At 54.0% G+C, this 25587-nt stretch overlaps 1 protein-coding gene across 2 annotated transcripts in view; it reads right to left on the bottom strand.

The window, feature by feature from the left end:
* Positions 1-2115: 2115 nt before the first annotated feature.
* MDGA1 (MAM domain containing glycosylphosphatidylinositol anchor 1) overlaps positions 2116-25587 on the bottom strand; it is a 64583-nt gene continuing 41111 nt past the window's right edge. The window contains exons 5-17 of one of the 2 annotated variants that reach the window (XM_061398065.1): positions 24799-24931; positions 24323-24592; positions 22008-22337; positions 18787-19083; positions 17478-17762; positions 15746-15897; positions 14549-14726; positions 14273-14296; positions 13120-13272; positions 9696-9830; positions 3614-3744; positions 3335-3443; positions 2116-2466 (exon numbers count right to left, since the gene is read on the bottom strand). In XM_061398065.1, the coding sequence (XP_061254049.1) occupies positions 2375-2466; positions 3335-3443; positions 3614-3744; positions 9696-9830; positions 13120-13272; positions 14273-14296; positions 14549-14726; positions 15746-15897; positions 17478-17762; positions 18787-19083; positions 22008-22337; positions 24323-24592; positions 24799-24931 (2289 nt within the window). In that variant the 3' untranslated portion in view covers positions 2116-2374. The remainder of the gene's footprint in view (positions 2467-3334; positions 3444-3613; positions 3745-9695; positions 9831-13119; positions 13273-14272; positions 14297-14548; positions 14727-15745; positions 15898-17477; positions 17763-18786; positions 19084-22007; positions 22338-24322; positions 24593-24798; positions 24932-25587) is intronic. The other variant, XM_061398066.1, reaches the window with a different exon arrangement.

The following is a 25587-nucleotide window of genomic DNA, read 5'->3' on the forward strand; positions in this document are numbered from 1 at the left end:
CCACCTCACCAGGGCACGGAGGAGGCAGCTGGCAGGGGATAGGTCAGTGGTCCCCACTCTTGGGTTCTCCTGAGGAGCTTTTAAACATTCCTGATGCCGGGCTGCACTCCAGTCCAATTAAACTGGCACTCTGGAGGGGGCCCTGAGCATTGGCGATTCCTAAAAGACCCTCTGATGACTCTATTCTGCAGCCAGGCCGGGAACCACCGATTTCTATAATCCATCCCGCTGGGCAAATCTGAGAGATTTCTGTAACAGGCCTAACTGTGCTGGGTATGAGGTGGGGATGGGTCGGGGGAGGGCTGGAAGGCTCAGAGGAGGAGCTCACAGTCTAGTTGGGGCAGCAGACCCTGCACAGATGGGACCATTAAACAACACCCAGAGACGCGATGGAAGCATGCTCTGGAAACCTGGAGACACTCATCTAGGACAGGCCTTGGTGGGGCCGGGAAGGCAGCCCTGCTGGTCGGGTATCAGGAGGCCCCACTCCAGCCCTGGCCTGGCCACCCACCCGCTGTTGGTGATGATGATAACTCAGGCCTGGCAGAGAAGAGATGGGCACGTTTGCTTTGGTTTCCTGCCTGCCTCCTGGCATTGCAGTGCTGCCTCTCATCTGCAGCTGTTCCCACCAAATGCTCCAGGAGGAGCTCCGTGATTCCTCCACCAAAGTGGCCTTCATTTCCACAGGGTCATCTGTAAGTTTTGTCTCCCGTCGGGGATAAAAGGTAGAACTTCAGGTGGCGGCAGGGCTCTCGAGACTACACAATAGGGCTAAAGTGGCATACTTGGCCAACGCTCCAGAAACATTCCTTCATAATGACGGACGTGCTGACATCCGGAGGCACTCACGGAGTGGGGTGAGACCCAGCCTCACATACAGATAACTGCACACACAGATGTATATTTGCACACACTCCTGCCAGAGATGTACCCACCACAGTGATACACAGGCAACAGATGGGTCCACACGTGCTCACATGTGCACACACACGCACACACACGGCCACACGCACACATGCGTAACAGTCCACCCTGAAAAGGGCTGGGCCTCTTCTGTCCCATGGACAGCTGGGAGGGGGGCTCAGGGGTGACGGTGAGGGGGAGGTCTAGGTCCCCTCATGCCCATTTCAGCCCCCCAACTCAAGCAAGGGCATGGAGCCTCTTTTCAGTTTGGGGGCATAAGCCTCAACTCCCAGGGAATATGGTGACCAGCAACTGTCCCCTCAGGCCATCGACAAACCCTGCTCCTTCACTGACCCTGGGTAGAGAAGGAAGAGACAGCCAGACCCTGCTTTGCGGTGGAGGAGGACAGGGAAGCCCCCCACACACCCCGCCCAGAGCACCCGTTCACAGCAGGGATATAAGAAACAGAGAAGATTCACTCTACCTCTAAATCAGCGCCCGACATGCAGGCATGAAATCATAAAGGCGGGACTTCCCTGCTCCTCTCAAAGTCAAACCTCAGCCCAGAAAATGGCTCGGCCACCACCCCTCCCCTGGCTCCTGGGGATGCAGTGGGGGCTGGCGGGGGGAGGCTGAGTTTAGGCCCATGACCAGGGTGGGGGCTGTGCTCTCAGGAAGCCAGCTGCTTGTGGGGTGGGGGTGCAGTGGGAGGGGAAGGTGGGGAGGGGTCAGTCCTCAGACTGCCCAGGCCCAAGACCCTGCACTGGCTCCTTTCAAAGGGGGCACAGTGGTGGTGGTGGGGGAGGGCGTGGATATGACACCCCAGGAGTGAATGGGCCAGGCGCTGGGGGTGACCTGGTCTCTCCAGCATCTGGCCTTCACTCTGGGAACAGGGTTCCATGCAGCTAGTGCCTCATCTTTCGTGTCATCCACACAGCTCACAGAGTTCCTCAGGGCCCCTCCGACCCTGGCCTCCTCCATCCCAGGGAGTCCCAGAGTCCCGCCCAGGTCAGAGCTCCTATGCCCACTCCCCTTCTGGCTCCTGCTGGGGAAGCCACTGGGCTGAGCTGAGCCTGGAGTCGGGGCCAGACGAAGGGCAGAAACACGCTGCGGCTGCAGCCCCGACAAGAACCACATGGCGCTGAGGTCCCTGGGGGGCGGGCGTCATTCAGGAGAGTCCCCTGTCTCTGCAGTAAAGAAGGTGCTGGCAGGTTGGATAGAAACTTGTGCTTTAATATATCTCTGTGTGTGTGAGTGTGGGTGTGTGCGTGTGTCGAACAACCGTCTCCGGGGCCTCAGTGTTGGGCCTTTGTCCTTGTTCTCTGCTCCTCCTCACGGCCGACGCCGGCCCCCTCCTGGGCAGGCGGCCCTGCCCCTGGGCACCCCGGCTGGCGTGGGGTCAGTCTTTGGTACGATGCGGACACTTTGGTGTGCCGGGGGGGCGGGGTGGGGGCGGGCCACGCAGCTCTCATCATCTCTGCAACGCCAAGAGGAAGGTGGCCACAGGCCCCCAGAGCTGTGGGAGGGGCTGGCGGGGGGCTCCACTGCCCGGCATCACCACCACTGTGATGGGAGAGAGAAGGGACACAGGCCGAGGCTCTGGTCAGCTCGGCAGGGCCAGGGAGGAGCAGGCGGGCAGGCAAGCCATGCGAGGGTCGTTCCTCTGCCCCGCTCTGTACACATAGACACACTTGCAAGATGTGAGGTGGGGTTAACTCTGCCTGCTGGGTCCAAATCCTGGCCTGTGGCTCACTAAGGAAGACACAGAGCAATTCATTCGACCTCAGGGACCTCAGCTTCCTCATCTATAAAATGAGTCTAACAGGGAACTTTCCCGGTCACCCAGCAGATCAGACTCCACGCTTCCACCGCAGGAGGCAGGGGTTCAATCCCTGGTTGGGAAACTACGGATCCTACATGCCTTGTGATGTGGCCAAAAACAGAAAAGAAAATGGGGAATGACAAAAATAAATAAAGTAAAAATAAAATAAAAATAAAATGAGTGGAAGAGCCACTCCAGAGGACTGTGGTGAGGAATGAATGAGACCATACATATACAGGTATCTGCACCTCGCCTGGAATGTAGTAATTTCTTGGTAACCTCGAACTGATATTATTGCAAACACTTGGGCCCCAGTGTGGGAAGGGGTACAGGTTCACACTTGGACACACACATATACATACAGAGAGACGTTCCCAGACACAGATGCTGCTACCGTAAGCTTAGTTCACAGGAGGGTCTGGTCGTCTCACTGTCCACGCAGCCCACAGCCTGAACCAGGGTGGGGCCCGAGGTGGGTACCAAACACACCAGTACCTGTTTCCACAGCTACCAACACATGCACCCCATCACCCCGCCACTTGGAACCCCAATTCAGGCACCAACACCTCCCCTGACAAAGGAGCCCCCCACCCACTTTCTGCCCTGCACCTTTATTGGGATCCATCTGCTTCCTGGGACACTCCCCCTTCTTCAGGGTGACGTCATCTATGGCGATATCCCCCAGGTAGCCTGAGCCTCGGACACCCTCGAAAATAATCTGGAGTGGGATCAGAGAGCAGGCAGCGTGGTGAGGGAGGTTCTGCTCCCAGCCTTTACCCTCTGTCTCCCAGGAAGGTCCCCCCATCCCTGCATGCTTCCCTCCTCAGCTCCCGGGAGCCTGCCCCAGGCCGGGAGAGCTGTAAGCAGAGGCAGGCCCGGGTGACTCACCTGGAAGGGCCCGCTCGGGTTGATGGGCACATGCGCCTGCTGCCACACGTTGCCCTTATTGCCGCTGAGGGACCAAGCATGCGTGTCCAGGGCCCCTTTGCTCCGGGACCGCACCAGGAGGTTGAGGGAGCCTGTGTCGGGCGTGAGGAGAGGTGGCAGTGAGTGGCCACTCTCTGCTTTCCCCATTCACCACCCTCGACTCCCTACCAGGGCCTGCAGCACTGCCCCCACTGGACGGGACCTTCTCCCCACTGCAGACTGGTGAGCATCCTGTCATCCCAGAGGGGACCTCAGCGTGGGACAGAGAGAGGACAGCAGCACGGCTTCCGTTCATCAAGACAATTGGCAAAGTTTCTCTCATGACTTCCCTTACTTCCTAATCAGTAATTCCCCCCCACCCTGGAACACACCCACACACACCCTTCCTCCTCTAGGCAGGAGAGTTGTCCTAGGACACTGGGGCCCAAGTCTGAACACAAAGCAAGATTCCCAAAGCACACAGTGCACACACTTGGTGGTATATGATGCTACTGCATTGATTTCTGGAGGTAAGTGTGTGCTAAGTTGCTTCAGTTGTGTCTGATTCTTTGCAACCCCAAGGACTCCTCTGTCCATATAATGGTAGATACCAGTCATTATGCTATGCTGAGAACTGGGGAAAATTCTGAAAGAGATGGGAATACCAGACCACCTGACCTGCCTCTTGAGAAATCTGTATGCAGGTCAGGAAGCAACAGTTAGAACTGGACATGGAACAACAGACTGGTTCCAAATAGGAAAAGGAGTTCGTCAAGGCTGTATATTGTCACCCTGTTTATTTAACTTCTATGCAGAGTACATCATGAGAAACGCTGGACTGGAAGAAACACAAGCTGGAATCAAGATTGCTGGGAGAAATATCAATAACCTCAGATATGCAGATGACACCACCCTTATGGCAGAAAGTGAAGAGGAACTCAAAAGCCTCTTGATGAAAGTGAAAGTGGAGAGTGAAAAAGTTGGCTTAAAGCTCAACATTCAGAAAACGAAGATTATGGCATCCGGTCCCACCACTTCATGGGAAATAGATGGGGAAACAGTGGAAACAGTGTCAGACTTCATTTTTCTGGGCTCCAAAATCACTACAGATGGTGACTGCAGCCATGAAATTAAAGGACGCTTACTCCTTGGAAGGAAAGTTATGACCAACCTAGATAGCATATTCAAAAGCAGAGACATTACTTTGCCAGCAAAGGCTCATCTAGTCAAGGCTATGGTTTTTCCTGTGGTCATGTATGGATGTGAGAGTTGGACTGTGAAGAAGGCTGAGCACCGAAGAATTGATGCTTTTGAACTGTGGTGTTGGAGAAGACTCTTGAGAGTCCCTTGAACTGTAAGGAGATCCAACCAGTCCATTCTGAAGGAGATCAGCCCTGGGTGTTCTTTGGAAGGAATGATGCTAAAGCTGAAACTCCAGTACTTTGGTCACCTCATGCAAAGAGTTGACTCATTGGAAAAGACTCTGATGCTGGGAGGGATTGGGGGCAGGAGGAGAAGGGGATGACAGAGGATGAGATGGCTGGATGGCATCACTGACTCGATGGATATGAGTCTGAGTGAACTCCGGGAGTTGGTGATGGATAGGGAGGCCTGGTGTGCTGCAATTCATAGGGTCGCAAAGAGTCGGACACGACTGAGCGACTGATCTGATCTGATCTGATCTGAGTTGCTTCAGTCATGTCTGACTCTCTGCAACCCCATGGACTGTAGCCCGCCAGGCTCCTCTGTCTGTGGGGATTCTCCAGGCAAGAATACTGGAATGGGTTGCCATTACCTTCTCCAGAGGATCTTCCCAACACAGCAATCGAACCCACGTCTCTTATGTCTCCTGGATTGGCAGGTGGGTTCTTTACCACTAGCACCACCAGTGAATCCCCTGATGGTACAGGAACCAAGTTTAAAAATTTAACACTTGAAGGGTGGCGGGTGGGTGAAATGGGTGAAGAAACTAAAAAGTGTTGAACTTCCAATTATAAAATAAGTCCTGGGGATGTAATGTAATGGTGACTACAGTTACTAATACTGTATTGCATATTTGAAAGTTGCCAAGAGAGTAGATCTTAAAAGTTCTCATCGTAAGGAAAAAATATTCTGGTGATGGATATTAACTAGACTTATTGTAGCAATTATTTTGCAATATACACAAATGTCAAATCATAATGTTGTACATCTGGAACTAATATAATGTCAATTATACCTCAATAAAAATGTAATACTTATGTTTTAAGAGGTGAATAAAGTGAGCGCTTCAAATCCACAACTTCTCTAATATTGATGCTTAGGACAAAGCTAAGAAAAAAGGAGGTGACTTAAAGAAAAGTATTAGTGTATGTGCTACATAGCTGTGGTAAAATGTGAAATTTTGAAGGTATTAACCTAGGGGGTGCTGAGCCCCTCTGCCCACAGACCCAGGGGCCTGGAATTGTGGAGGTGCTAACAGGCACTGGAAAAAGGAAGAGTGGATCCAGCCTTGGCAAGGAGCACCCAGACAAGGGGGTGCCCCTTCACTGGTGCTGCCAGCCTATCTCGAGCCCCCTGTGACATGAAGACCTGGCTCGGAGGGAAGGGGAATCAATCTTAGGTGGCACCTGGTGCCTGGCATTTCCATGGCACTGACCACAGACAATGCCACACCATCTGTGACACCAGATAGACAGACCCCCGGTGGGGGAGGGCCACCAAATGTTACCTGCCTGAGAGCAAAGGAGTTGGCTTGGACCAAGAAGAGTCAGCGAGACACAAGGTCTGGGGACAGCTGGTGCCTGGAGCTGCCAGGTGGGGTGGGAGGGGTGGGGAAAGGAGGGACCAGGACAGCAGGAAATGCCCACCCCACCCCAGCAGCAGGCCTGGGCCTGGGGGAGGAACACCCCAAAGATCCCAGGCCTGTGGGGACCCTTGCCAGCAGACGGGGCCCTCAGAGGGCTGCAGCCAGCACCCAGAGGGCTGGGAGGAGCCACACTGGCATAGGCAGGGCCCAAGCCCCAGTGCCTTTTGGGTTTCTCACCAGCCCCCAAGGGGAACTCCCTCTCTTCCCCCTTCTTGGAGATTTTTCTCCTATCCCAATCCCCGAATCCCCAGGGTCTAGCCTCAATCTTCAAACTATTCCTTCCTCTTTCACCACCCTGTTCCAAGGACTCAAATGGGAGAACCCCACCTTTTCACTGCTCAAACCAAAACTGAAGTTCTGCCCCCTTCCCTGGTCATTCCACCAGCTCCAAGATCTCCCCTCTTCCTGACAGCCTTTCACAGGCTCAGCCAGAGCCCTAAGGGCGCCTGCTCACTATGTTCTTCTTTGTCACCTCCGGAGCTGAACTGAGCTACAGTCTGCAGCCTGGACATAGTCCAGCTTTGCAGACCCTGGGTTTTGCCAGGGTCTGTTCCCACTGCTTGAGATGCCCTCCCCTACTATGTTCCCCTGACCAAATCCTTTTTGTGTTTCAAGGTCTTTCTGAAACACCACCTCTTCCAGGAATTCTTCCCAGGTTGGAGGTGGGAGCCCTCTGTGCTACTTGTGAATTCTGAGGCCTTAAACTGTAGCTCCCCTTGCCCAGAGCACTCCCCACTCTGTGGAGTGGTAGTTACTGGGATTCTCATCTTCTCTCATTTGATTCCACAGGGAAAGCTCCCATCAAACTGCTACCTGCTCTCAGTATTTGAATGCTCAATGAAGAACTTTCTATGACTGTCATCAGGACTGAAAAGGGACTTTCATAGCATCTCAGAGTTAGAAGTTACCTCAGGGGTCATCAAATCCAGGCTCCACTACCTCCCTTTCATTCACTCATTCACCTAATTGAGCAGGCTCTGTTCTGGACACCAGGGACACATCCATGAATAAGACAAAGAACCCTGCTTCCTGGAGCTTATGCTCGTTGGGTGGAAACCACAATAAAGAATATAATACAGGAAAGGGATGGAAAAGTGTTTTACGTGGGGCTGTCAGGGACCTCTCCAAGCAGACCTGAATGATGGGGGAAGAACATTTCAGGTCAGGGAAAACATCACAAGTAAAGGCCTCTAAGGCACGAAGGAACCTGCCTCAAATATAAAAGAAAAGCAAGGAGATCAGTGTGCTTGAGCTGAGTGGAGTCACGGGAGAGCGGCAGAAAATGAGATCAGAGAAGCAGGCAGGGGCGGACCAGGTGTGGGAGGCCTGGAGAAGACAGTGAGGGAAGAGGGCTGAGCGGGGGAGTAACATTACCTGGCACAGGGGTCCCCTCCACAGCACCCCTGCTAGACGCTCCTCCTACCCAGGGACAGAATAGCGGACTCCTTTGCTGGGCAGATCTGGTGCTTATAGCATCTTCCTCAGGTAGAATTCAGGTCTGCCTCCCAGGAGTTTTCAATGATTGGTGTTTGTCCCACCTACTGGGGGACACCTAGAAAGCTCTGGAACACAGACAGCTCCCTCAGGGCTTTCTCTGCTCCCAGGCACCCCAGCTCTTAAAGCTTAATCTCCCAGGGCCTTCCTGTATCCAACATGCTCTTCTTGCCAGCTGGGTTCCCCGTGCTTCTCCTGAGCTGAGGACAAAATGACCACCTGTCTTGGTTTGCCTGGGATGTGGGACTTCTAGTGCTAAAGGTAGGAAAGGCTGGGGCAAACCAGGATTGGTTTGAACTGGTTACTCTAGGTGGGCAATGTGGTCCCGCTCATCCCCACCCCCACCTATCTCACAGGAAGCTTCTCACAAAGTCCAGACTCAGTCACGAATGAACTGGCTTGTGCAGAGAGCCTGGAGGGCTCCAGCGGCTGCAGAAGGTCCTATCCCCCTTATTCTGGTTCATCAGTTTAGCCTGACCCATTGCTTCAGCTGTGGACACTTCACAATGAGCCTTTAGGTCTACACTTGGTTAAAGTCACTTCCCCTGCTGTGAAGCCAAGAAGAACAGTGAAGATTTCTGTGACCTCTTAGGGCATGATTGTCAAGAGGCACAGAACGCAGTATATAAAATGTGGGGAAAAAGGATACATGTGTACTGGCTTCTATACACATAAAGCATTTCTGGAAGTGTGCCGCCCCCCCTCAAATCCAGTACCTTGATTGCCTCTGGAGAGGCACTCTAGGTGGCAGGAGGACTGGGATGGCAAGGGGACTCTCATTATGTACCTTTTGACTTGTGCAAAAGACATTACCTTTCCCGTAAATACGTAAACAAAGAAAATTAAAATTGTCACTTCCTCAGCAGTCTTCCATAATCAGGTCCCTAGAGTCAGTCAAGTCTCCCTGTTATCAGCTGCATCGACCCCCGTCCTGCTGTTGCAGACACACATCACAGTGGTCGCTAAATTCTACCTGGCGCAACGAGTTATTTCATGTCTGTCTCTCCCACTTGACTGGAGGTACCAAGAGGATGAGGAACCTGTCCATCCTGTTCTCTGAAGTACCCGAAGCCAGGCACAGAGCAGGACGCCTGGAGGTGACGGTTGAATGGACAAGTTCACTGACTAATGTGACGCTCCTACCAGAGCCGTCTCTTCCCGAAGGGCACACTTCTTGGGTTCACGGTTGTGCATAGGAAGTAGGACTTCCCCTCACTGCTCACAAATCAGCTCCCTTCCAACCCTGTGTTTAGGGCTTGGGAGAGTCAGCAGAACTGGGCTGCTGTGTGATCTTGGGCATATGCGTAACCTCTCTGGTTTATATGGTAATACCTCACTCACTCAGTGGCTGTGAGTGTTAATGAGACCACAGATGCAGAGCATCCAGAAAGTCACCTGGCAGGCACTCAATATATGCAGCCTCTTAGCTGACTTCTCCATCCCCTCTAAGATTTCCACCTCATCCTGCTGAAGCCATTTTCTCTGCAGACTCAGGAAGACTTGATTATCTCAAGTCTTATCTTGATTATCTCAGACAAGCTGGTTCTCTGGACCTTCCTCTTGCCCAGATTCTGCTCACACTCTCTACAATCACACTCCCTGTGATCTGGCCGAGTTGGGAAGCCCAGGCCTTAGGCAGACCAGTCCCCAGCTTCTGGTGGACCCCTGCCCCCTCCCAGCAGCAGCACTCACTCGGGCAGGTTCCCTGGTCCTTCAACTCACCGATGTGCTTTCCATACATGTGATAGAAGAAGGAGACACAGTAGAACTTGGCGCTGGCGTTGTACAGGGGACTCACCAACCTCGCACGGTCCCCCAGCTCCCGGGGCCTTGACGTCTCAATGAACATGTAGTAGCCTTCAGAGAAGGGGAGATGTACCAACACTCTCCTCCTCAGCCTTCCCAGTCCCCTTTCCACCTGACTCCTTTCTGCCCTTCTATCACCTATCTGAATCCCAGGTGCCTCACACCACCCCAATCTGTCCTCCCTGCCTCAGCACAGCACAGGACTCTGGGCCAGGACTTGTGAGTTCTTAGCTTTCTGGCTGCTTCTCTTCTTCCCAGTCTAGTAGGTTAGGAGCGTGTCTCCCCTCAGACTGGCGCTCCCTGAGGCAGGGCTGTCTCTCCCCTCAGAGTGGGGCTCCCAGAGGCAGGGTTGTGTGTCCCCTCAGACTGGGGCTCCCTGACGGCAGGGCTGTGTCTCCCCTCAAACTGGCGCTCCCTGAGGCGGGCCTGTGTCTCCCCTCAGCCTGGGGTTCCCTGAGGGCAAGGCTGTGTCTCCCCTCAGAGTGGGGCTCTCAGAGGTAAGGCTGTGTCTCCCCTCCACTGGCGCTCCCTGAGGCAGGGCTGTGTCTCCCCTCAGAGTGGGGCTCCCTGAGGCAGGGCTGTGTCTCCCCTCAGACTGGGGCTCCCTGAGACAGGGCTGCGTCTCCCCACAGACTGCTGCTCCGTAGGCCAGGGCTGTGTCTCCCCTCAGATTGGCACTCCCTGAGGCAGGGCTGTGTCTCCCCTCAGACTGGCACTCCCTGTGGCAGGGCTGCGTCTCCCCTCAGAGTGGGGCTCCCTGAGGAGGGGCTGTGTCTCCCCTCAGAGTGGGTCTCCCTGAGGCAGGGCTGTGTCTCCCCTCAGAGTGGGGCTCCCTGAGGCAGGACTAAGTCTCCCCTCAGACTGGGGCTCCCTGAGGAGGGGCTGTGTCTCCTCCCCTCAGATTGGGGCTCCTTGAGGCAGGGCTGCGTCTCCCCTCAGACTGGCGCTCCCTGAGGCAGGGCTGTGTCTCCCCTCAGAATCGGGCTCCCTGAGTAGCGGCTGCGTCGCCCCTCAGAGTGGCGCTCTCTGAGTCAGGGCTGCGTCTCCCCTAAGACTGGTGCTCCCTGAGGCAGGACTGCGTCTCCCCTCAGACTGGTGCTCCCTGAGGCAGGTCTGTCTCCCCTCAGACTGGTGCTCCCTGAGGCAGGTCTGTGTCTCCCCGAGGCAGGGCTGTGTCTCCCCTCAGACTGGGGGTCCCTGAGTAGGGGCTGTGTCTCCCCTAAGACTGGCGCTCCCTGAGGCAGGGCTGTCTCCCCTCAGACTGGGGCTCCCTGTGGCAGGGCTGCGTCTCCCCTCAGACTGGGGCTCCATGAGGAGGGGCTATGTCTTCCCTCAGAGTGGGGCTCCCTGAGGCGGGGCTGCATCTCCCCTAAGACTGGTGCTCCCTGAGGCAGGGCTGCGTCTCCCCTCAGACTGGGGCTTCCTGAGGAGGGGCTCTGTCTCCCCTAAGAATGGGGCTCCCTGAGTAGCGGCTGCGTCTCCCCTCAGACTGGCGCTCCCTGAGGAGGGGCTGTGTCTCCTCTCAGACTGACGCTCCCTGAGGCAAGGATGTGTCTCCCCTCAGACTGGAGCTCCTTGAGTATGGGCTGTGTCTCCCCTCAGACTGCTGCTCCGTAGGCCAGGGCTGTGTCTCCCCTCAGACTGGGGCTCCCTGAGGCAGGGCTGTGTTTCCCCTCAGACTGGCGCTCCCTGTGGCAGGGCTGCGTCTCCCCTCAGACTGGGGCTCCCTGAGGAGGGGCTGTGTCTCCCCTCAGACTGGCGCTCCCTGAGGCAGGGCTGTGTCTCCCCTCAGACTGGAGCTCCTTGAGTATGGGCTGTGTCTCCCCTCAGACTGCTGCTCCGTAGGCCAGGGCTGTGTCTCCCTCAGACTGGGGCTCCCTGAGGAGGGGCTGTGTCTCCCCTCAGACTGGCGCTCCCTGAGGCAAGGCTGTGTCTCCCCTCAGACTGGAGCTCCTTGAGTATGGGCTGTGTCTCCCCTCAGACTGCTGCTCCGTAGGCCAGGGCTGTGTCTCCCTCAGACTGGGGCTCCCTGAGGAGGGGCTGTTTCTCCCCTCAGACTGGGGCTCCCTGAGGCAGGGCTGTGTCTCCTCTCAGACTGGCGCTCCCTGAGGCAAGGCTGTGTCTCCCCTCAGACTGGAGCTCCTTGAGTATGGGCTGTGTCTCCCCTCAGACTGCTGCTCCGTAGGCCAGGGCTGTGTCTCCCCTCAGACTGGGGCTCCCTGAGGCAGGGCTGTGTTTCCTCTCAGACTGGCGCTCCCTGAGGCAGGGCTGCGTCTCCCCTCAGACTGGGGCTCCCTGAGGAGGGGCTGTGTCTCCCCTCAGACTGGCGCTCCCTGAGGCAAGGCTGTGTCTCCCCTCAGACTGGAGCTCCTTGAGTATGGGCTGTGTCTCCCCTCAGACTGCTGCTCCGTAGGCCAGGGCTGTGTCTCCCTCAGACTGGGGCTCCCTGAGGAGGGGCTGTGTCTCCCCTCAGACTGGGGCTCCCTGAGGCAGGGCTGTGTCTCCCCTCAGACTGGAGCTCCTTGAGTATGGGCTGTGTCTCCCCTCAGACTGCTGCTCCGTAGGCCAGGGCTGTGTCTCCCTCAGACTGGGGCTCCCTGAGTCAGGGCTGTTTCTCCCCTCAGACTGGGGCTCCCTGAGGCAGGGCTGTGTCTCCTCTCAGACTGGCGCTCCCTGAGGCAAGGCTGTGTCTCCCCTCAGACTGGAGCTCCTTGAGTATGGGCTGTGTCTCCCCTCAGACTGCTGCTCCGTAGCCCAGGGCTGTGTCTCCCCTCAGACTGGGGCTCCCTGAGGAGGGGCTGTGTCTCCCCTCAGACTGGGGCTCCCTGAGGCAGGGCTGTGTCTCCTCTCAGAGTGGGGCTCCCTGAGGCAGGGCTGTGTCTCCCCTCAGACTGCTGCTCCGTAGGCCAGGGCTGTGTCTCCCCTCAGACTGGCGCTCCCTGTGGCAGGGCTGCGTCTCCCCTCAGACTGGGGCTCCCTGAGGAGGGGCTGTGTCTCCCCTCAGAGTGGGGCTCCCTGAGGCAGGGCTGCGTCTCCCCTCAGAGTGGGGCTCCCTGAGGCAGGGCTGAGTCTCCCCTCAGACTGGTGCTCCCTGAGGCAGGGCTGTGCCTCCCCTCAGACTGGTGATCCCTGAGGCAGGGCTGTGTCTCCCCTAAGACTGGGGCTCCCTGAGTAGGGGCTGTGTCTCCCCTAAGACTGGCACTCCCTGATGCAGGGCTGTGCTCCCCTCATACTGGGGCTCCCTGAGGCAGGGCTGTGTCTCCCCTCAGACTGGGGCTCCCCGGCGCTAGACCCCTCCCTGAAGCATCCCTCCATTCGGAGCAGCAGGCCATCTCCTCACCCTCAGGAGTGCCACTTATGTCAGTGGGGGGACCAGTGTTGGGGGAGCGCTTGGGGTTCTGGGTCAGAGCATTCTGCCGGGTCCAGTCAAAATTGTCTGTCAGGTCCTGGGTGTAGCCACAGATCTTCTCATCTTCAAAGTGGCAGGTGTTGTCTGCAGTCAGGGCAGGGTGGGGAGGGAGTAAGACAAAGAAGGTCAGCCTGCTCAGGTGCCCTCATCCAGATTTAACTTCCTGGTAACCCCTAGGCAGTTCCCAAACATCCAAGTAGTGGGCCCAGGATCCCAAGGCTCCAGAAACCAGGCAACAGGGCCCCTGACACATCTGTTCCCGGAACAGGACTTCTTAACCTTTTTGGTGCCACAAACCCTTCTGATGTCTAATGAAGTTAAGGACCCCATTGCAGATTATTTAGGTGCATAAAATGAAAAGCATAGGGTTACAAAGGAAATCATATTATGCTGAAATACGGTCATCAAAAAACAAATGCGTGATATAATAATAAGTGGGCTTCTCTATTATCTAACTAAATCACAAGATCTAGTGTTAAGTCTAAGTACTGTAGTTTTGAAATACTAATGAATGGAAATGATGTTTACAGATAGCTGTAACAACTTTTAGGCGATGTAAAAACACTGGATTTCCACTGGTGACAAAGTCAATCAGGTAATGATTACACCATATTCCTACATGCATCATTGAAGGGGATGTTAAATTTCTGAAAGAAGTTAGGGAAAATAAAGAAGTACTTGTAGGCCCTTCCAGGTTGCAGTTTCATGGGCCCACCCTGATCATTTGGGGGGCAGTCAGTCCAGGGATCTCAGATTAAGGACCCCTGCCCCAGGGAACAGAGAAGGTGGATTAACCTGATCTTTCCATTTTTCTTCTGGGGACAGTGAATGGTGCTAAGTGAGGACAAAAGACCCTGAGTTAGAGATGTCCTCTTGACTCCACCCTCCCTTCAAGCCTTTAAGCCCCAAAATAAATCCCAGATGCAAATATCTCCAAGCCCAGCCCTGCTCCCTCCTGCTTCTCCTGCCAATGGCGGGCCTCCACGCTATTTTCTCTCTGGGTATCTCTTGGGGGTCCCTTCCCCCCTTCCAGGGGAAGCTTTGTGACCCTAAAGGTAAGGAGAAGTAGGCAGGGGTATCTCACCTGACAAATTTGGAGAGCTGATGGCTGAGAAAGCAAGCAGGAAAATCAAGTCAGAACCAAGGTGTGGGGCTGTGTAGAGGGTGCCTGGGCTTAGGACCAGGAAACAGGGTCCCCAGAGCAGGACTGGGGGCCAGAGGCACCTGGCCTGCAGTAACAGAGTAGGACACTGGAGATTGGGGAACCCCAAGCTCAGGAACCATGCGGGAAATATGAGGGGTCCCCTGAGCATGAGATGGGCCCACCTATCCCACCACCACCGCTGCCACCACCACCTACGCTCCGTGTAGTGGATGATGCGGGAGGCCATATCTCCAGCCCCAAAAGTGGTGTAGGGCGTGAGGCGGACCTCGTAGCTGTGGGGCACTCGGAGGTCGGTCAGGATGTACTCCAGCAGCTGCCCCTTCTCCACACGCCGCACCGGGATGGCCTTCACCAGGGCGTTGTGCTGATTCAACTGTAGATACAGGAAGTCCCAGATGCCCAACAGGCCATGCCCTCCACCTGAGCACCTGCCCAGACCCTGGTGTGACTGTGGGGGCAGCATTGAGGAGCAGAAAGAGCAAAGGTCTAACTAGGAAGCCGGGCCCTCAGTTTCCTCATCTGTAAGACAGAGCAGTCACCCCTTCCATGCCCCTCCTCCCAGGCTGTCTTGGGGCAATGGTAAAGAGTTCACCTGCCAGTGCATGAGATATAAGAGATATTCAATCCCTGGGTTGGGAGGAAGAAATGGCAACCCACTCTAGTATTCTTGCCTGGAGAATCCCATGGACAGAGGAGCCTGGTGCGCTACAGTACATGGGGTCGCAAGAGTCAGACACAACTGAGCACACACACATGAACAAGTATTGAACAATTAATGTATGCTAGGCACTGCTCCAAATGCGATGTGATTATTAACTTGTTTAATCCTCAAGATAACCGCCCTATCAGGTGGAATATTATAGCTACCCCCATTTTACAAATGAAGAAACTGAGGCCAAACAGATGTAGCCTGCCCAAATTAATACAGAACTGATGTTTAGCTTAGGCAGTCTGCCCCGGGGTCACACTCTTACCCTCCACCCAACTACCCCTTAGCTGGGTGGAACCGCATGGAACGAGACTGGACACGAGACCAGCAGGGTGGCTCTGGCCCTGCATCCTAGACATCCTGTGGGTGAGACTTAAGCTCCTGCTTTAAGCTTCTGATGTAAGAGGAGACTCTGTGTTTTGTGAGCAGAAATGGCTCTGCTCCCTTCCCCCACATGAACCCAGCAGACTCCTGCCTAATTCCCAGGGCCATGCACAGAGCACTGGTTCAGCGGGGATAAGTCCCTAGAGCCTCCCAGCTCCTGCTGCTGTGTCCAGAATACTGTGGCTCTGGCTCAGAAGAGCCTTCTATAAGAGGGTCAATGTGTCTTCAACCCCTTCCCCTGGCTTGACAAGCACTCCCAGGGCCAGCCTGCACCTGGGCCCCTGTCCCCCTCGGCCCACCTGGCGGACACTGAGTCTGTAGTTCAGCACGGGGTCAACAGCGTCAGGCTCCCTCTGGGTCCACTGCAGCACGTAGGAGTAGTTCTTGGACAGCTTGTGGCTGCGGGTGGGGTTGGGGGTGTCGAAGTAAAACTCCGGGCTGTAGGCTTTGGCTGAGAGGGTGGGGAGCGGGGCACGGGGCCATGAAGGGTGGGTGGTGGGGAGAGACACAGAGAGAGGAGGTATAGGAGAGGGAGACAGAAGAGGATGGGCAGAACAGAGAGCAGGATGGAGGGAGACAAAGACAAGGAATATTGTGAGGAGAGGAGGCGGTGGGAGAAGAGGAGATTGGGGAGAATGGGGTGGGAGGGAAGGTGGAAGAAGGAGGAAAGGGAGATTGGGAATCCAAGAGGTGGTGTTGGTGAGGATGGAGTGGAAAGACCAAGGAAAGGCCAGAAAAGAGAAATATGGAGAGACACAGAGAAGAGATGTTAGAGAAGACACAGGGGAAGAGCAGTGGGGAGAAGACACCAAGAAAGGTCAAGGATTTTGAGGCAGAAGGAAGGGAAGAGAGATAGAGACCAAGAGGTGGGGAGACAAGGAAAGTGTGGGAGAACAGGAGAGAGGGGGGAGGTGGGAAATGTCACAGGGGCCTCTGGCTGGCAGGGCTGGGTGGGGTGGGGAAGGACTGGGGAGGTGGCCAGTGACCTGTGGTCCTAGCCCCCACTGTTGGGTGAGGAGATCCAGAAAAGAGCTAAAGGGATACCAGGCCAGTCAGGGGCTGTGGGGAGAGCCAGGGTGCTGTAAAATGGGGGACAGGAACATCTGGGCTCTCTTCGGGGCGCTACTTCTGACAGGGAGCTGGCTTTCCCCATAGGAGGTGGAGATGGGGTGATTCGGCAATCCCATCAGCTCCTTTCCTTTACCCTCTGCTCTCACCATGACCTCCAGCCCTTTCTGCCCAGCTGCAGCCTCAAAGTGCCCTCTCGAATGACTTGAAGACATGGGACTGAAAGGGATTTTGGGGCGCCAAGAGGCCGGAACCTCTAGAGTGACAGTTCAGGAACTGTGTGCTGGCTGGCCTAGCACCACCCTCCATGTTCCAGAGAAGCTGTCGAGCGGGGGCGTCTTCTCCCATCCCCTCAAGCTACGGCTCAGGCCCCTCACACCAGGCCTGCAGTCAGGAACAGATTCCCTATATGCAGCTTCGGGGGCCAAGGACAAAGGAAGAGGGGCTTGAAGAGTGATGGCTGAGATGGGGCAGTACCCAGGGCTTGAGCGGGTGAGTCTAAACCTAATTGATGACCCAGCTGGAAAGATCGCGCTGCCTACTACCCGAACAAGTGTAAGCAGAGAGCTGGAAGGGGCGAAGCCTATGCCTCATACAGGCTGGGCGTGAGCGTGGTGAGAACTGGCAAGGGCTAGTACCCAAGGGCTCTGGAGGCGCAAAGCCTAGGCCTGGTGAAGGCTTTAACAGGAGTGGGGCTGTCAGAGGCCAGGTCTGAATGGGCCTTGAAACGGGAAGGCTAGAGTGGACGTGCGGAGTGGGGAGGGCTGCGAGAAGAGGTCCGGGTTAGATCCAAGAGGCCTGCTACACCTGGCATGGCCGGGCCCTGACAAGGCAGGGGGCCTAAACCCGGTGCACACACCGGGTGCACGTGAGCGGAAGGGGCGGAGCTCCAGGCCGGGAGTGGGCGGGGATGGAAGTGGGCGGGGTCTGGGCCCGGGTGGGCGGGGCTGCTGGGACGCTCACCCGAGACCTGGAAGAGGCAGGCGGCCGAGCCCACATCGTTGGAGACGCTGCACTCGTAGCTGCCACTGCTCTCGCGGGTGACGGCGTCGAGGCGTAGCTCGGAGTGGTCGGGGGCTTCGGCGGCGACGGGGACGGCGGGCGGCGGAGGCAGCAGCTGCCCCTTGAAGCGCCACACAGCCGAGGCGATGCGCTGGGGGCTGCCTCGAAGCAGCGAGCAGCGCAGGAGCACCGGCCGGCCCAGCGCCTGGCGCACGTCCTGGGAGCCGGGCTCCACCTCCGGCGGGACTGGGGGCGGGGGCGGCGGTCAGCGGGGCCTCTCCCCACCGGGTAGGATCTGAAGAGCTGCCCCACGGGGAGGCGACGCATTCACCCCTACGCCCGCGCCCCTCCCCAACCCCCCCCAGCCTGGAAGGGTCTCAGGGCAGACACACACGGCGTACTCAACAGCCACACCTCCCGACCTGCAGATGCCTTCTCCTCCCCGCCTTAACTTCCAGCCGAGCTTCCCAGACGGGGCCTCTATTCGTGCCTCAAAGGGTCCCCTCACCCCGTGTGATGAAAAGCAACACAACGTCAGGGTTTAGAGCATGATCCCCGGAGCAAGATGGCTTAGGTTCAAAGCCCAGCTCTGCCTCTAAATAGCTGTGGGATCTTAGGAAAGTTTCTTAATGTCTGTGTGACACCAGTTTCCCTATTTGTAAAAATGGGTGAATAATAGAATCTATACACAGAGCTGTTAAGGACTAGATAAGTTAGTGCATTAAGATACTCAGAACAGTGCTTGACACATGGCAGGTTAACTCTCGGGCTTCCCTGGTGGCTCGGAGAATAAGAATCCGCCTTCAATACAGAAGACCTGGGTTCCATCCCTGGGTTGGGAAGATCCCCTGGAGGAGGGTGTGGCAACCCACTCCAGTATTCCTTCTTGGAGAATCCCTATGGACAGAGGAGCCTGGCGGGCTACAGTCCATGGGGTCGCAAAGAGTCGGACACGACTGAGCGACTAAGCACACAGCACAGGTTAACTCATCATCACACTGAGGCAGTGTGTTCCCTTGAAGGTCCTTCTTCCTTCAAACTCTCATTTCCACTTGTCAAAATCAGTTCTTTGCTCACTGTGTCCCCGGGAATGAAGATGGGGTACAAGTGCCGCAAGGGTCATGGGCCTCCATGTCCTACAGCGCGGGAGTCAAGGAGGGGTTGGGGTACCAGCAGTAAGTGGAGGGGTTTGGTCGGACATGGAGGGTGGGGGTGAAGGAGACCGGGAGGGACAGCTCGGCGGTAGTCTGGGTGGGGCGGTGGGACTCACACTGGACGTTCAGCTGCACCTGGGCCTCGCGCTGGCGCACGTTGAAGCCATTATAGCGAGCGGTCTGGCAGCGGTAGGTCCCACTCATGTCGCGGCTCACGCGCTCCAGCCGCAGCTTCCCGTCTGGGGTTTCCTCCAGGGGCAGCCCCGATGGCAGCAACGCGGCCTCCTTGTCCACGCGGGACCACAGCACAGGCGGCCGAGGCTTGCCCCGCACTTCGCACTGCAGCTCAGCTGGCGAGCCCTCGCGCACAGTCACCACGGCCCTGCCCTTGGGCACGCTGATGGTGGGCGGCACTGCGGAGCGGGGGAGAGATAGCCAGGTTAGAGCTTCCCCCGACCCCACCCTCTTCCCTCCCCCCACGTTCGAACCTCCCTTTCCCATCCCAGAGCTCCCACAGATCCTGCAGTTTCTCCAAAGTAGAACTCCCCTCCCCCAAACCCTCTCCAGTTCCTGGGCCTCTACCTCTCAAGGTCTCCCAACCTAGAAAGAGTACTGAAGTCGTCCAGGCCGATTCCTTTTATCCCCTAACCCCAACATTACTAAGTTTGGGGGATTCCATTTTTTATTCATTTATTTGGGGGGTGGAGGGGTTCCACTTTTTAAATAGTTCTGCTGAATAGCTTCTCCCTTAATCCCCTCTCCAGCCCATCCGCCCTGCTCTAGTGAAAGCTTCCATCTTCTCTTTCTGGAGTGTTATCACAGATTCGTAGTCGGTCCCCTAGCATCCTCACCCTTCCTTCCAAAGTGATAGACTATCTGGGCTTTTGCAGGACACACAGCCAGAATGAAGACTACTTCCCAGCCTGCCTAAATTCTGGCGAGGCGGTGAGGAGAGGCTGTGCCTCTCTTCCTCCTTCCTGCAGGCTGGAATGCAGACTAATGGCTGCAGCTGGCACTGCCATTGTGGACAAAGTGGCACATGCTAAGGAGAACAGAATAGCAAGATGAGATGGAGCCTGGGGCTCTGAGGACTTGATGGAGCAGAACTACTATTCCAGCCTGGACTGCTCACTTTTACAAGAAGAAGAAGAAATACATATATAGCTCATTTAAAGCCACTATTATTTAGGCTTTTTCTGTCATTCACAGCCAAACCTAATCCAACTCAACATGTTGCCCAAATGAAGAGTCTTTAAAGACTTCCCGAGAGAGGATATTTGTATACATATAGCTGTGTATATACTGTGTATTCACTTTGCTGTGAAGCAGAAACTAACACAACATTGTAAAGCAATTATACTCCAATTAAAAAAAAAAAAAGACTTCCATGGGTCCCATCTCATATCACATCAAAAAAGTTAAAATGTCTTCATTAAATATAAATTGTAAATAACTCTACAAGGCAAGTTGAGGTCCAGTTATCTAGTTGGCATAATTTATGCTCTGTAAGCATTTATACATCTATCGACTTTAATTCTGTAGTTTTCTTTTTGCATTTTGGAGCCAATTAATTTATTTTTCCAATTCTACTCCATTTCCATAGGTTCTTTAAAAGCTTCCATGCCCTAGGCGTCAAGCTTATAGCCAAACGAAGGAAATGGCCCTGTACCCTCATTGATTTCCCTGTTTCTAAAACATCCCAGCTCTCAACCCTGTTATGCCCCACAAGCTAAAGGGCTGTCCCCCCTTTTTGAGGCCATACTGCCCTCAGGTTAAAACTCAAACCCCTTGGCTCTGAAACAAGGCCCTTACCTCTGTCAACCCTCAGCTTCATCTTCCCTTTCCCATCCTGAGTCCCAGCTGTGGGATCCACTTGTAAGGAACATACTTCCTGGATACAGCAAGTCTCCTATACCTTGGGGGCTCCCTGTCCCTCCTCTCCTGGGCTTGTTGCCTACACCTAGCAAATGCTCACATGGAACTTGGCTCCTCTAAGAAGTTGTCTCCCCTGATGACCCCAGGCAGCCTGGACCTCCTCTCATGTCCCCAGGATGCTCTGCAGACCCCACGTTTAGCTCCTGCGTCTTATCTAAGGTTTGTTCTTCCTTTTCCTGCACCTTGCCTGACCCCTCCACAACAGGTCTATCTCTCTGGCTAGGCAGTGAGCTCTGAGAATGAGGCTGTGGTTCATGGCTCGGTTCCCCAGCTCCTCACCCAGGACATGGCTCAGGATTTAAGAAATGGATTTGTGGAATCCGTGGAGCCTAGTTCACTCCCTAAGCCCAGCTCAGGTCTGTCTCCTTCTGGAAGCCTTTCCTGACGCCTCCAGCCTCTGGCTCCTCCCTGTTCAAGTATCAGGATGGGAAGGGCCTCCAAGGCCATCTGGTCTAGTGTCTCATAGAGGAGAGACTGAGGCCCAGAGAGTCAAAGAGGTTTAGCCAAAGTCAGCCAGCAACTCAATGCAAGGTAGTGGGGGCTGGAGATGAGATTCCAGAGACTTTGTCCAGAGTCAGTCCCTCCAAACTCTTTTTCCAAGTGTAAACCCTTCAGGGGTGGCTGAGAGCAAGATCTGAAGTCAGGCTGCCTGGGTTTGAATCCCAGCTCCACCACCAACACTCCTCCAGTTGATGTGTTAAACTCTCTGAGCCTAAGTTTCTTCATCTCTAAAACCTGAAGATGAACCATCTACCCCACATAGTAAATCTTGAACGTGAATGAGATAAATACAAAATCATCAGAACATACAGTGAACACTCACTAAATGTTGGCTATTATTTCATTATTATTTTTTTTTATTATTGGTATAAAGACCCAAATTCTCTGCAAAATCTGGCCCCTGCCAACCTCTCCACTCTCATCTGACTCCATTCTCCCAGCCACATTCTCCTTCTTTCAGGGCTCCAAATGGTTCATGGACTTTCCTGCCTCAGTGTCTTTGCACATGCTGATTCCTTGGCCTGCCTTTTTCTTCCACCCTCTTGCTCTCTTGTGCCTACTAAAATCCTGCCCCTCCCTCAGATCTAGATCAAAGCTATCTTAGGAAACTCTTTCCTGACTCTTATGCATCACAGTTTGCAGTGATATCTTTATTTGTGGGATGATCTGAAACACATTTGCTAGTAAGTCCAATGAGGGCAGAACCTGTTTTGCCTACCACTTTACTGCAGTGCCTAGCACAGTGCCTGGCATATAATGCATGTTTAATAAATGCATGCAGCATGAACAAATGGTGTCCTCCTCACTGCAGCCTCCCTTTCTCAAGCTGCTGCCCCCTCCCCTCTGTGGGGCTCTCCAGCCCCTTCCCATCCTCCCTGTTGCCCCACCTCCAGCTGCCCACCTGTCTCAGAGGAGATGTTGACCTCGACACTCAGGTCGGGCACAGGTGCCCCCGGGAAGGAAGCCACGCACAGGTAGGTGCCGTAGTCACTGAAGTGCAGGTCAATGAGCTCTAGGCTGCTGGTGACGGCAGGCAACTCGGGGTCATTGCGAGTCACCAGCAGCCTCTTGGACATGCGTGCTGGCTTGCCATTCTTGAACCACTGGTAGGTCACCTTCTCCTGGGGCACTGCGTCCACGTGGCATGACAGCTTCAGATCCTGGCCCAGCTGTATGTTCTCGCTCTCTTTGATCACATCTGGGGTGATCTGGAATGTGGCATTCTTCATGGCTATGGGTGGAAGGAGAGGAAAGGGTGGCTGGGGCTGGCCCAAAGCCAGGGTTCCCTGTCTCACCACCGCCATCCAGATGTGGCTCCTCGCCTCCAGCTGGCCTTCCTGGAGGTCGGGGTCTACAACCCCATTCCCAGGAGAAACCATCACGTTTTCTGCTTGGAAATTGTTCTGCTTGCTCAGATGTGTTTCCAAAAGTTCAAAAAAAGCTGGCTGTAGAAAAGTCAGTTTTAGTAATCAATACAGCCACAGTTGACCATACACTATGAGAGACCCTGTTCTAAACACCTAAAATGTGTTTCTTCATTTAGCCCACCCCACAGTCTGTGAGGGAGGCATTTTATTGTCCCTGCTTTACAAAGGAGAGAACTGAGGCTCAGACAGTTTAATCCACTTGCTCAAAGAAGTAAATAGCCAATTTATTTACACACACTTCAGTGTGCTCTGAATTCACACTCAGAGCCTATGTTGTTAGCTACTATGCTGCTTTATATTTATTGTTGTTTTAAACCTGGAATATACAAAATTCAAATTTTGGAAGGAAGCACTAGAATATACTACTGGTTATATGTAGAGAATGGGACTGAAGGGGACTGAGGGGAGACTTCTAACTTGCCCTTTTATGCTGTTTAGTTCTTTGCAACAGTTTGTGTCATTAAAAAAAAAAAGACTAATACAATCATCTTATTGCAATTACATAAAAATACAGAGTTTAGAAAGAAAATGGTGTGGCCTCTTTTAGAAATCTGAATATTGTTTTATGTATGCCAAGAGATAGAATGCTTAATATTAGGTGCTCATTGGCAAGGACTCTATAACAGCCATAAATCACGACTGGGCTGAGTGAAACAGGCTGTATGTCACCCCAAGAGGTGACCACAAGTATTTGATGTAAATCGCAATCTTATCAAGCCAGGTTAATTTTAAAGGTCAAATGGAATCAGGTGGAGAAAAACAATCTTCTGATGGGAGAAGTACCATCAAAGGGAAAAGTAGTCATTATATAACCACAGTTTGACTATTATCTTTCTCACTACTTAATCAGAATTAAGTAAAAAGTCATAGAGTGCCAGCTTCTTTTTTGTGAGGAGAATCAGGGAGAGACTGGTCAGTGAGAGATGAACAAAGAACAGTGTTCATTTCATCAGAAGATTCTCAATTGAATTTGACAAAAGCTGTATTTTACTTTCAAATGCTAAAAAGCTGGAAACAAGCCTGGATCTTTAAAAAAAAAATCTTTAAAAATAAATTTAAAAACAGTAACCTAAAGCTGTACAAGCAGAAGAATTTAAAGGTTTCTCCTTATAAGAAAAGCAGTAAAATCAAGATCTTATCAAGCAGCTAATGATCATTACTGAGGCTGAAATCTAGTTAGGAAAGTATCTGTACTTCTTTAGATTGTGCTCCAAGTTTTAATCATTTTTACATTTAGTAATCATCTTCATACTTACTGAAATGCTTTGCTAATAAAGATTTACATAGGAAGCATGTGCAAATGTGTTTTATTTTCACTTTGATTCTATTAATCTTGTAGAAACCGTTGTACAGGCAGGAAGTCAGGAAATTTCTGTTAGAGACTAGAATGTCCAAATTTAGCCTCAGGCAACCTCAGTTTCCCAATCTAAAAAAATTCAAAGTGATCAACAGCAGCCCTTCCCACATCTTGGCTTGCTGAGGTTATATTTGAAAATGTAGACTGTAAGCTGTAAATAAAACTCTATATATCATATTGTTAATTGGCTATACCCCAATAAAAAGTTAAAAAAAAAAAAAAAAACTTTATACAAATTTTAGTCCTGCCATCTGCTGGCAGACACCTGAATTACAGGGAAACTAAAGTGCCTGGAACCTTCTTCCTCAGCCTCTCCCTCCTACCAAGGAAAAGAAGACAGGCCCCTTTCCCCTTCCAGTTCCTGAGCAACAGGAACCCTGTCTGCTTCCCAAGTTCCTTCCCCCATGCCCCCCCACCCCCAAAGCCACGTACATCGCACCAGGAGGTTGACAGTCTTCTTGGCAGGGTTGCCCACATTGTTGGTAGCTGTGCAGTTGTAGTAGCCAGAGTCTCGGGCCTGCACTGAAGGGATGCTGAGGGTGCCACCCTGGGCCAGGGCACCCAGGGGCAGCGGGCCTGGCCCATGGGACCACTGCAGTTGGGGGAGGGGATCACCACCAGTCAGCAGACACTGTACCGTCACATTCTCCCCAGGGTTCACCACCAGAGTTTCGTTCACAGACAGCTTCAGGGCTGGTGGTGCTGGGAGGACAAGAATGGGGTCTCAGGGGACTGAGGCAGAGCTAGACGTGGGGGAGCAGAGGCAAGCAGAGAAGGCCTCTTGGGGGGGTGGGGGGAGGAGGAAGCAGGCAGGAGGGAGAGGGCACAGACTCGTGGTCAAGTGCCTGGAGTCCTGGCTGAGGACACAGCACAGGTGGGCAAGGGGCGGGGCAGGGAGGGGTCTGTACCCGTGGTGTTGGTGAGCTGGAAGCTGACAGCCTTGTCCGGGATGCCGCACACGTTGCGTACAGATACCTGGCAGCTGTAGCTGGCATAGTCCTGGGGCCGCAGGTTCTTCAGCTTCAGGACCTTGGTCTCCCCCTGGGCAGCGACCACTAGGGTGAGGGGCCTGCTTGGGTCTCCAGGGCTCTCACACACACTCACCAAGCACCAGAGGCTAAAGCAAATTCCTATTCACGACTGAGCCTGGAGTGGATGCCACACTCCCCATACCCTGGCCTTGCATGGGTCCGAGGGTGTCCTGGTACACAATGGCCAGGACCCAGCCTTGGTTTCCCCATTTGAGGAAATGGAAGGGTAAGGCAGGAATCCCGCTCTGTCTCACAATCCATACAAATACAGGGCTGGCCCTGCAGGCCATGGCCACATGTGGTGTCTTGACAGCTAGGAAAGCTGCCTCTGAAAGCTCTCCCCTGAAGGATGGCTTCATCACCATCTCCTGGGATGGCAGGAGACCCTTGGGGAGTGAGTCATCTTTATCCCAACCCCTCCTGTGCCTGCCATGGGTTCCCAAGACCCTGCCAGCCAGCGACAGGTGGGGATGACTTGTCTGCCCCCCAGGGATGCTTTCCTAATTGGCGATGTTCTTAAAGGGCTCTCCTGTCATCACTGCTCCCTGACCTTTCTGTCTTGGTTCTGTCTACCCCAGGCTGTCTGAAGCCCAATCAGAATGCTTGCTTCTGATGTCAGAAGAAAATTGTTGGAGTCAGGGCAGTCCCTGGAACTCCAGGTGGTGA

Source organism: Bos javanicus, chromosome 23, assembly GCF_032452875.1.
Source record: "Bos javanicus breed banteng chromosome 23, ARS-OSU_banteng_1.0, whole genome shotgun sequence".
NCBI lineage: Eukaryota > Metazoa > Chordata > Mammalia > Artiodactyla > Bovidae > Bos > Bos javanicus.